General features: G+C 43.6%; 1 protein-coding gene across 6 annotated transcripts in view; it reads right to left on the reverse strand.

Moving 5' to 3' along the window:
- Positions 1-965: 965 nt before the first annotated feature.
- Positions 966-12,273, reverse strand: part of FGF1 (fibroblast growth factor 1) — a 95,068-nt gene continuing 83,760 nt past the window's right edge. For 4 of the 6 annotated variants that reach the window (XM_019663206.1, XM_019663224.1, XM_019663216.1 and 1 more), the window contains 2 exons: positions 8,876-8,979; positions 966-4,233 (listed from right to left, as the gene is read on the reverse strand). In XM_019663206.1, the coding sequence (XP_019518751.1) occupies positions 4,039-4,233; positions 8,876-8,979 (299 nt within the window). In that variant the 3' untranslated portion in view covers positions 966-4,038. The remainder of the gene's footprint in view (positions 4,234-8,875; positions 8,980-12,273) is intronic. The other 2 variants (XM_019663235.1, XM_019663231.1) reach the window with 1 other exon arrangement.

Raw genomic sequence — 12,273 nt, forward strand, 5'->3', positions numbered from 1 at the left:
CGCACCACTTGGCCGGCCCTCAAACTCTTGAGGGAGCTCTTAACCACCTGAGCCACTTGGCCAGCCCTGGTTTTGTGATATTTTTTGTTTCAGTTGTATATGTGTACAAGAGTGTGCACGTGCCGGGTTGTGATGGAAAATGTCATGCCTAGTGTGGATCAAGCTCCAAAAAGTAGAAAAATACTGCTGTATGCAACTTTAAAAGGAAACGGAGGGATTGATTAAGAATTTGGTGGAGAGAGCAAACACTGCCCAACTGTTTTTTATTGGTGCACATGCACGTGTGAGTATGGGGGTGTGTGCACATGTAAATGCATGTGGGCCTGTGCGAATGTGTGTATGCATGTGTGTGAGTGTGTGTGGGCATGCACGTGAGTGTGCATGTGTGAGATCTGATTCTGCTATGATATCTAGGCAACAATGTGCTTTCTCCTAAGAATAGGAAGTCATAAGATTCAGGAGTTTATTTAAGGGACCTTGCTTAGTCTGATAATTTAGAAAATAAGATGGGGGAACCTGTAGCCACACATCAAGACTCTCGAGATGCAAGAGATACAACTCTTACCATTGACTTGAAATTGTAAATAAGTCCTTGAAGTTTCTTTCAGGTCACAGTGTCTATGCCTAAGCCCAAGCTGGTCAATTTTACTATAGTATCACGATTTTGCATGATTTATACTATGAAGAAAAAGTGTCAACTGTGTTAGTTATGGTGCTTGGCTCTCCAGGGGGTAAATTTTCTGAATGTATTTCCCTAATGGATCCCTAGAAAAGCACCAATACTGACTTAGGCTTCCAAACAAAATGAAAAGTATGTTGCTATCTTACCTTTTCCTATCAGTCTTTAAAGTCTCATATCTGGTGACAAGCTAAGGTAGCCCACAAAGCAGCCATGCTGCAGGGATACTGGGGGAGGTCCTTCCATAGAAAGATGAGACTCCAGGATGCTCAGAAACTCAGAGACATTGTCACCTATTAGTGGAAAGTTTATTAATACTTGTAAAGTGAAAAAAAAAAGAGAGACAGACAGTTATGTAAAATGACAGGCGTCTTCTGCTTTGCAGCCCATTGGCGTCATGTTTTACAAGGTTGAGGACTTAGGCTCCAATCACCTCTGACACAAAGCAGGACCTGATCTTGAGTAGCACAGTTTCTGTAAGTACACACTGTTGGCCATAGAAGGCTTTATTATCACCCCTTCCAAGGAAAGAGATCACCACCACCTCCACCAGCACATTGAAAACAATCAAAAGCATATACACTCCTGATGCTTTGTACTGAATGTCAGGCAACTCGTAGTGGTTGGCCTGAAAATGAACCCACACGAGAGGCACGTGACAGGCAGATGCTGCAAGACATACTCAAGGAAGAGAGAGAGCAACGGGAATGCTCCGTGTTTAAGGAACCAGAGCATGCTTCAAACGGAGTGGGGAACTGCCAACAACTCCCTTCTTACCAGATCTGACAGGCTCTCTTCCTGATTTGAAAGTGGTCCCCCTGAGCTGAAGCGGTTCTACAGTTGAAAACATTACGTTTACCTTTGCCACATCCTCTGACACTTTGATGGGGGTTTATCTTATGCTGGAGGTTGCTAATTCTTCCAAAACCGGGGTTTCTGAGACTTGCTGTTTATTCAGCAGAAACCTACGAGGTCTGTTTTTACTCGACTGAAAGAAATGAATCCATAGCATCTTTCATCATAAATCTAATGCCCTGGGAGAGAATACAGCAGCAAACCAGACAGACAAGGTTCTCAGGGGCCCCAATACCCAGTACAGTGCCTTGCACACAGTAGGCACTTAATAAATATTCGTTGAACAAATACACGAATGATGACTGGGCTGAGGGTGTCAAGGTCACAGTAGTGTTTCTTCTATAGTGTTTTGGGTTTCTGAATCCACAGACTTCCGTCTCATCTGTTAGCAACAGTGTTTAAGTTTTCTTGGCTAATGTTATACTTGAATTTGATTCATACACTAAAAATTATGGACCATTATAAATATCTTGGATTTCCTCTCTGGGTACCTTTTTCTGGCCAAATCTTCGTAGTAAAGAGAAGTTAAGCCACACTACACTATCCCCAACTTGCCTGTAAAGATTTACTAATATAAAATAGAATCATCTTATCCAAGTTACAAAAACAAAAAAAGTTATGAATCGTTTTGTTGTAGAAACGCAGGATGGTGTTATTCACCATAGTGTTAACTTAGTTAAGTTCCTCAATTGTACTCCCACTTTGAACTTTCACAAATTGTCATTTTTCTTCCATTCTCAATATGACAGTTTTATTACTAAGGGATTGTTGTTCAATTAATAATTACTTCAATTCCTTATAAAATGTGAGCTAATACTCATCAGTTTTTATCCACAATTATCATGTCATTGCTTAAGAGTCCCCATTTTCAAAGAAAAATTTCAAAGAAAAAGCACAGTGGAAAACAAAGAAAAATCTAATTTTACAGGTAAATGTAGTATAAGGTAGTAGATAGCTGAGTAGCTTATACATCTTATCTTGTTATCATTCTCAGTGGCTGGATGCTAATCACTTTAACTGCCTTCAAGCTATATATTTTTAAATGTGATTAAAACATACAGTCTCACAGTAAATTTAAATGGCTTATTAAAGGCCTTTACATGGCAACAGTATCGTATGTCAGAGATGAATGGTGTTTCTAATTTGCCAGCCACTTGGGTCAAGTTTACTTTAAGCAGGAAGCATATTTATACAAGTAATCGGAACACAAATGGTCTCTTGGGAGAAGCTGTTTGTGAGGGTTTAACGTTTTTGAAGTATGTTTTTGTTTATCTTCTAAACGGGCATTTTATAGGCAATGGGCCAAAGCGCCTGGAATCCATGCTCCTTAACACAGGCGTAACTCCGCCGATGCTGCCTGAAGGTACAGTGTTTCTAAGGGTGAGGAGCAAGAGGGCTGGGGGTTAAGCCACCTTCATTTGACTGACATTCTTCAGGACCTCTACTTAAAGGGTGGTGGGGGGCGGCAGCAGCATCTGCAGCACCTGGGAGCTTGTTACAAATGTAAAAACTGTACCCCAGACCCACTGAACTAGACCCACTGAATCTACATTCAAACAAGCGCCCCATATGATTTTTAAGACTGCCCTGGGACCCCAAAGCCTCTGCTTTCTGGTGAAAAGCACATATCATGGCATCTCTTTGTCTTTCCTGCTTATCTCTAGCATCATCCTCTGTAGGGAATAACGAACCCTCAGCCCATGTTTTCCTTCCTTTCTCATCACTCCTGGACCCAAATGAGTTTACCATCATCTCATGTCCCTGCTTTTATCAAGGACCCACTTCTAGTGCCGTCCACCTGACATCACCCAGGGGTTTCCTGCTGCCGAATAACCTTGGGAAAGTCAAAGCATCATAAGGACTCGCAAGGCTCTGCATTTACCCTGTGGCTGAGCCTCCCATCCTTCATTTATTCCGCACTGAGAGCCCATCCTCCTAAGCCAGCATCAAATCTTCCCTTGCCATTTTAATCCCTTCCATTGAGAGGGCATTTCTTCATCCCTGTTTCTACTCATGGACCACTGCCTCCCTCTAACCAGGCTGTAGCTTCTCTGCTGATATTTGTGGGTATTGAAAGGATGAAAGGGGGTCATGCGAGATGTTTTGGGGAATTGCGGACAGGGTGTTCTCAGTAGAGGGAATTGTATGCAGTTACTAATGACCCACTCAGCAGCCCCCTGAACACATTTCTCTTGGCCCCACATTTGCATTGGGAGGCTCAGCCTGCAGCAGGTGCCCGGAGGCACCTGGACCTCCAAACCAGACCCAGACTGGCAAGCCAGTTGGCCCCTAGAAGCAATTTGGTCTCTCTGTTCCAAACTGTGCTGGGGTAAAGGGCTTTGCAAGAAAGTGAACTGGGCATTTAGAAGCGCATTGCCTACGAATTCAGGCTGTGTGGACCAGGGGTTAGCGCAGGCAATCAATGGTCTAGGGAACATCTGGCGTCAACCAGCGAGGATCCCTTCAGGTTCCTCGGGAGTGGTCAGCACCCGGAACCCATTTCTTTAATCAGAGGAGATTGGCAGGGGGAGAAACAGGATTGCTTTCTGGCCGTAGTGAGTCCGAGGACCGCGCTTGCAGCTTCCGTTCTTCTTGAGCCCAACGAACCAATTCTTTTCTGCGTGCTTCTTGGACGTGTAGGTGTTGTAATGGTTTTCCTCCAGCCTTTCCAGGAACAAACATTCCTCACTTGGTGTCTGCTAAAAAAGATAAACCCAAAAGCGAGTAGAACGATTAGCGAGTGGCTTTAAACGGGCTTCCTCTGCTTACTCACTGTGTGACCTTGCGTGAGTTACTGAGGTTCCCTGTGCCTCAGTTTCTTCTTCAGTGAAATTGGGATAATAATGGAGCCTGTTCCTGAGGGTGGTAATGAGGACTTAAAACAGGACCCAGCACATAATGAGCCTTCAACATACATTTGCTATTATTGTAAGCTCCCCTTTTGTTTGTTGTTCTCAGGACCCTGGAGTCTCCCATTGGGAAGATCCTGAATGACTAGAAGCACCTTGAGGGCAGAGCTGGGTCTTTTGTCTCTGTAGAGGCCTGACCCATGGGCATGACAATGAAAAGTGTCCCAAATAGGTAAAAGGAGGCTGTGATGCAGTGGGGGTTTTTAAGCTTGGAAGTGAAGACTAAATGAAAACCTACTAATAGTACTTTTCATCCTGGTGATTTTCTTTTTCTTTCTTTTTTTTTTCATGCTGGTGATTTTCGCTAACAATATCAGGGTTTTACCTTAGCATTGCTATCAACATAAATGCTCGCACAAAATGTGTCCTAAGCATAAAATAGATCCTGGAACTTAAAGTTCTTTTTAAACTGAAAATAGTTTTTTTTTTGATACTTATAAAAAGAATTGTACATTTTTAATGACTTTTTCTTTTTCTTTTTTTTTTTTTAAGCTGAGCCATCCTGCCACCTGTTGGCAGCTCAGTGGCAGCTCAGTGGCAGCTCAGCTCGGGCTGGGCATTGAACCACTGTTGCTCAGAGCTCGCACTCTTGAGTGAGCTCTTACAACGTAAAAAAAAAAGAAAACACCCCAAAGTTCACCCACCCAGATATAGGCAACTGTTAACAGGCGATGAACATTGTCTTCCTACGTCTTTATGTACGTCCACACAGAGAGACATTGATAAGGCCATATAGATATAGACTTATGATGTTATCAAAATGGCATACTGTATCTGCTGTTTTATAAATGGGCAATAAGCTTATGAAAACATTCAATTTTACTAGCAAGAAAATTAAAATTAAAAATGATTTAACATATGTTGACGATAATATCTGCAAAGAGCAAAAAGATTTGTAATATGAGTCGTAGTATTGGCGAGAGTGTAGGAAAAAGGCACTCTTCACACACTGTTGGTGAGATAAATTGATGGAAACTTCCTGAGGGTAGTTTGGCAATATGCATCAAAATTTTAAATATGCATTACGTTTGACCCAGCAATTTCACTTCTAGGAACTGACTCTTAGGAGATAGTTGAGCAAAGTGTAAAACTGTTTTTTCGAGGATGGTCTGTGGATATCATGGTTACAAATTGGGAGCAACCTTAATATCCACAGAAAGGTGATTGGTTAAGTGGATAGTTGTGCATCCATACGGTGGCATCCAATGCAGCTGAGCTGTAAATTTATTAAGCTAGAAAGATAGCTACAGCATATTAAATAGAGCAGTTACTTTTAAAAAAATGTACCAAAAATTACTTTTTTGCTTGGAATTCACCTGTTAGAGAGTGGGAGGAACCCCAGTTATTTGAACTTTCTATTTGTCAAGGTTTTAGAATACATTTGTTATATTTGAATATAACCCAGTTAGGTGTATTAAAGTACTTGTGCTGCATGTTGACTTTGCTCCAGTCCCAAGGCATGTGGTCTCTGTATTCTCTCTTCATACACAGTGTTTGTTGGGTCCCTTTCTGGTGGTTTCCAATCCTATTGTTCATTGTTCTCTATTTGTGGACACATTTGTCTATTGGACTGTAAGCCCCACTGAGGGAGGATGGCATCTTTGCAGCCTTCTGTCTACCCCCAGACATAGAACCTTGCAAATCATAGGTGCTCGCCAGTGAGGTGGTGAATTTAATTTGATTCTTGACATCATGTAAAGCATGCAGTCAAGTTACCTTTGATAAGTAAGGAACGCTGTAACAGGAAGTATGCTGTTGCTTATTCATTTGTAGTCTAGTGCAGTGACAACTGGGTGAGACACTGGGTCATTTTAGAACAAGATGGGACATACATGCAATATTTAATTGGATGACTCGGCTGCTCCTAAAGGAACTTATCCAGACATTAGTGTTTGATGCACATTGTCAGGGGTGGGAGGAGGTCGGCAGTTGTGGACCTGTGTGGGTTGCCCACTCCCCTGGAAGGAGGGCTCACCCCATGACACCCCTCAGTGGGCGTCAGGCCTGTGTTCTCTGACGAAGCTGAGGATGGCCATGTCCCCCACCTGATGTCCCTATTACACTAGAGCAGTCCACACGCACAGAGTGAGTCAGAGGCTGAGTCAGCGGGCCAAATCAGAGGTGCTACGTCTGCCCCCCAACCAGGATTTGTCAGCTCTTGTTACGCACGTGGAGCAATGCCAAGGGCCTGGGGCTTAACAGTTGATTCATGACTATTGTATTAATTATTTTCTTTTTTATATTTAGCATGCTTTCTCCCCAATTACATAGGTGACATATACCCACTATAGAAAATTTGAAAAATATAACAAGGCATTCACATATTATAAAATCAGCCATTTACCACCCTGTAGATAAATAGGTTAATGTTTTAGTATGTAGCCTTTCAAACTTTATTTTTTTGAATCAATATGTCCTTCACACACACACACACACAAACACACACACAAATATTTGTATCAGGATGGATTGATACCTAAAACCGGTTAAGAATTCTGAGCTATTTTAGAATTTCTGTTTGTCAATAGGTAAATATATAAATTACTAGGCATAATATACTAGATCACTCTCTGAATATTTCAGGTGAAGTGCAGTGATGGTCAGGACTGTGGTGGGAGAAGGGGGTGTTTGGAGCCTAGAGGAAATCGGATTGGGGGGAGGGGTGTTCTCCCCCAATATTTTTATACAAGTAAAAGATTATAATAAGCATCACAAGTGATTTAAAGGAGGAAAAACTATAAAACTGTAATATATAGCCTAAGAAATCATGAGGGTCAAGGATGTATAAACCCATTATTTGTTTCCTAGCTACGGTTGGCGGAGTGCCTCGACGCGCCAGTCACGCTGGTGGGCGGGTTCTGCTCATTGTATCTCCTAAGCCCCGTATGCTGGGAGCCACTATCCATTACTATCCTCATTTCAGATAAGGCTCAGAGTGGGCGAATAACTTACTAAAGTGGCAGAGGCATGAGATTCAGTTATGAGCCTGAGACTGAATGATGGATGGGTCAATTGGTTTATTACTAATTGGAAGAACCACTTAAAAAAAAAAGTCTATTCCCTACTAAGCAGTCACTACCTAACTCCAAACCCTTTAAAGTTGTCCCACTTGACCCATATTTCAGCAAACAGCCTACTAGAGGCTACCTATTACTCTCATGATCCCATCTCCTGTGCCCTATTGGGAGCATGAAAAATACTGAACTCTGTTCATGTCCTGAACTCTGGCTGAGATTACAGTTTCAAGAGAGCATTTCCTGTACCCACTGCCACTTGGCAATTTGATATAAGTGAAAAGGATCTCCAGACTAAAATCGCCCTCCTGGCTGCCTTTTTGTAGGCATACATCTTCCTAAAGGGGAACAAAGGGGTTTGGCTTCGGCCGTGAATTACAGCTCAGCCTTAATTATTAGTTGTTAAGATATAGAGAAAGGATCATTGAAATCCAGAAATAATTTCAAAACCTGGGGCCATTGACCTCAGCTCTCTTTCTCATCAAATCTTTTCCCAGAGATACCAGAGTGGCAAAATCAGATTGTTTCTATTTCTGTTCTTTTCTCGCAAAGACCAGCATATGCAGTTAAGCCTACATAAATGAGCTGTGAGACGGGTGGAATAGACAACGTGGAGGGTTTCAGCTACTGAATAAACTCTTTGACTGTGCTTCTCGAGGGTGGGGATGTGGCTAATTTATCTTTACATCCCTTTCAGTACCTAACTGTACTTAGACACAGGAGGTATTTGACAAATGGTTGTTAAATTAAGTCATTAAACTTTGTATCCTTTTAGGTGACCCTTCTAGAATAAAAGTGCTATTTTCTTTCTTTTTTAAAAATTTTATTGGAGAACAGCCATGGTCATTGGTTACACATTGCTCTCATGCTACAATGGCATAGTTGACTCTTAAGGAGAGCGTAGGCTCACAGTGGCCCATGTGGGGATTGAACTAGTAACCTTGGTGTTATCAGCACCACGCTATAACCAACCCAACTAACTGGTCACCCCCAAGGGGCTATTTTCAAAGTTTTATGTGTGACATATCAATTGCTGGAATCTGGGCTCTGCAGTTTTTGTAAAAAACATAGGGGACACACCTGTTGCATGTGGTGGGTGCTCAAGAAACATTTTTGGAATGAATGAATGAAGCGGGACTAGGTATTCTGGAATGAGTGACAGATGAGTTACCAACATTTCAATCAATGTCTCCTCTTTGTCTATGTGATAATACGTTTGAGTATTTTCAGAGAATACCACAAGAAACTCTTTCATGTGTGTGCTTAAAATAAAGCAGGGTAGAGGGTGGGAATCCTACTAGAAAAAATAACAAACAGAGACTAATTGTTGCTTTATAATTTGTATCACTCAACGTAACAAGATTTTTGGAAACCTCAAACCTTGGTGGAGTCTGGAAGCTTGTCAGCCTCATACTTACTGAGCCGTACAAAAGCCCGTCGGAGTCCATGGCCAAGTACTGGCCACTCTCGGTGCTCTTTATATACACCTCCCCCACGCTTTCCGCACTGAGCTGCAGCTGAACTGAAATAAAAATAACACGAGCAAAAGTAAATAAACACCAGGTCCTTGCCAGTAGGGCCTGGCGGCCAGGACAGTTAGCCACGGAAAATTCTGCTCATATTTATTTCACAGGGCCCTCAAGGATGAACCTCAGATTAATCAAAACATAGAAATACAGTTCCTTTTTCTTTGCCCTCCAAAGAAAGCTGTCCGTTGGGAATTACGTTCTTGAGAGAAGGAGAGATAAAGCAGGCATGCCTACCAGTCCCCCAGGTTGTTACAGAATGACCCCGAGCACTGTCACAGCACCTGACTCCTATCTCCTTCTCTATCCCCTGGAGGGAAGTCACCACGGGAGGAAGCAGTATTCACTTCCCTGGGCCCCGTGGACCCAGCGATCCTGGGGTGCTGAAGAGTGGGCAGCTGGACAGCCTGGGTGTATTCTTCTCAGTTATCAACCCGCCTCCCGGGTGCCTTTTGACAGCCCAGGCCTTCTGGGCCTGGGATCGTCTTTCTCATCAACAGATTGTTATTTTCCGAAACCTGATACTGTTCTTTTCCTAGACAGAAGAGGTTCCCAGGAAGTTGGATTGCTTGGCACATCTGAAACTCAAAGAACTCACTCACAGTGAAGTTTAGTCAACCCCCAACCTCTGTGGGGAAACCCTGGCTTCTGATGGGGAAAAATAAAGCATTTACTGGAAATGCAGGGATGCGAACAGTGGTTCTCACCTGGGGGCAGTTTTGTTCTTCAGGGGACATTTGACCATGACTAGAGACTTCTTTGGTTGTCCCAGCTGGAGTGGGATGGTGCTATTGGCCTCTAACAGGTCAAGGTCAGGGATGCTGCTAAACACCCTACAATGCATAGGGCAGCCCTTCACAACAAGGAGTTGTTCAGCCCAAAAGGTCACTAGTGCTGAGGTTCAGAAACCTCAAGGTTGAGGTCAAGGATGTGAGTTAGCCTGAGTGACATTCTCCCCATTTACGCTGACTGATACTCCCAAGCTGCTTTGCCCACTGCTGGATATCTCACTGGAGTCTGATATCCATTTGATAATTATTCATTTGCTCATTCTCCCCAGGGTGGCTCTGGAGGGAGGTGCTTTGATGGTTCCCATTTGGGAATTGAAGTTAATATCGGACTCTTCTGGACAGTTTCTTTGGTCACCAGACTGTCATAACCATCAGTATGGCTGGGAGTTAAATCTAGACCAGGGACCAGGGATCACGCGGTAGTTCCCCAGGAGGACGAGCTGACCTCTCTAAGAGTCAGCTTTGTCAGAGTCAGGGGGGCCTGGAGGGAACACGGGGCTCCAGCTGGTGCATCTAGACCCCTCATTGCTTTTTCTTCATTTTCATTTTTTATATCATTTCTTTGAATAGGAGACATATTCCCAGGTTTTAAACTTGGAAAAAAGAAGAGACCATGAAAAGTCTCTTTCCCACCCCTCCCACCTCCACTTGCGACTGATAGGGATACAGTGGTGAACAGGAACGATGGAACCTTCTCCATCCTCCCAGAGCATCTGCTCCTGGGAGACAGAGACAAACAAGTAAAGCCCTCCCAGATACATTGTAGGTGTATCCTTCTAGAGCAGCGGTTCTCAACCTGTGGGTCGCGACCCCTTTGGGGGTCAATCGACCCTTTCACAGGGGTCGCCGGGTCCTCGTATGTGGGCGTATCTGCATGTGGGCCTGGAGACGGATAGAGGAGCGGTGTCTTGGTTCCTAAGATCATCGAAAATATGTGTTTTCCGATGGTCTTAGGCGACCCCTGTGAAAGGTTGAGAACCACTGTTCTAGAGAGATTGCATATATGAGCAAACACGTTATCCCTCCCACCTTTTTTTTATACCAACGGTAAGACACTATATACATAATTCTGCACATTGGTTTTTTGTTTTGTGTCCTTAACAACTAATTGGAGATCTTTCCACTTCATTACTGAGTTCACCTCGTTCTTTTTGCCAGCTCAGTTGTGTTCCATTAGTGGCTGTACCATAATCATGTAACCATTCCCTGTTAACATGCCTGCATTTTCCCATTTCCCTCTTCTGATTCCGTATCTTCTCATTCATCCCAAGGGGAATACATAGTCCCATCACCCTTATTGAAGATACAATTCTCTTGTCCTTGGAAGTCTTTGCTACGGAGACTCAGGGCCCCCTCTAGGTTTCTGTGGTAAGTGGAGTTTCTCTAATTCATATGAAGGGAACGGAAAGCCACCAATCGCCTCGCCCACAGGTCCTCCTCGCTTCGGTTAAGCTCTGAGAGAACAGGACAGAGAGCCGCCATTGTGATCTGGGCCCACCCCTGCTCTAGCCTCAAATCACACCGGTTGCTCACTCAGTCACTACGCCACCCATTCACCTCCTTCAGCACACCCAGCTCTTTCCCACGGCAGGATATTTGCATGTGCTCTACCCTCTGTCTGGCACCTTCTTCCCCCTGATACTCACAAACATGGTCCTTCTCCTCCTCCAGGTCTCAGCCTAAACACCCCCTCCTCGGAGAGACCTGTTCCACCCAAGTACCTGCAATACAGTTCGCTGTACAGTAGGTGCTTTTACCACTACTCCCACCTCAATACCCCTGCCAGTGACACCTTGGTCCCACATGAGCATCTTACTCAGCCCTTGTTAGTTTCCTTCATGGCACTTTATACAAAGTACAGTTATTTTTATTAGAGGTTTACTCATTTATTTCTGCCTCTCCCGGAGAGTGTACATTTGGGAGAAAGGGCAGAGATCTTATCTGTTCTGTCCCCTTTAGGCCTCCAGTGCCTCACATGGTGCCCTGCCCTCCAGGGACAACCAATATATATTTGTTGAGTGAATGATGTTAGGCTAATATTTGCAGAGGTGGTTCTGCTGGTCCATCATCAATAAGCTGTGCGCCTTGAATTATGTTTTCAGTATCGCCTTGTGGATTGAAGTAAGATGGGACCAAGTTGAGAGTTGTAAGGCTCAAAGCTGGGCCCAGCCACCAGCCCTCTGGGTGACCTCAGCCAGACTATTTAACCTCTAGGCCACAGTCTGCTTATCAGTAAAATGACAGGGGCTTGGACTCCATCTCTAAAGTTTTCTCCACCTCTATCAGTCTGTAAAGTAAGTAAATACACTTAGTAACAACACTGTATACAATAGAATATTATTCAGCAATAAAAAGGAACAAAGTAACTGATCCATGCTACAGCATGGATGAACCTTGAAAACATGATTAAGTGAAAGAAGGCAGTCACAAAAGCCCACATATTTTGTGATTCCATGTAAATGAAATGTCCAGAATTGGCCAACCCATAGAGAGAGGGGG

The sequence above is a fragment of the Hipposideros armiger genome, unplaced genomic scaffold (assembly GCF_001890085.2).
Source record: "Hipposideros armiger isolate ML-2016 unplaced genomic scaffold, ASM189008v1 scaffold_11, whole genome shotgun sequence".
Classification (NCBI taxonomy): Eukaryota; Metazoa; Chordata; class Mammalia; order Chiroptera; family Hipposideridae; genus Hipposideros; species Hipposideros armiger.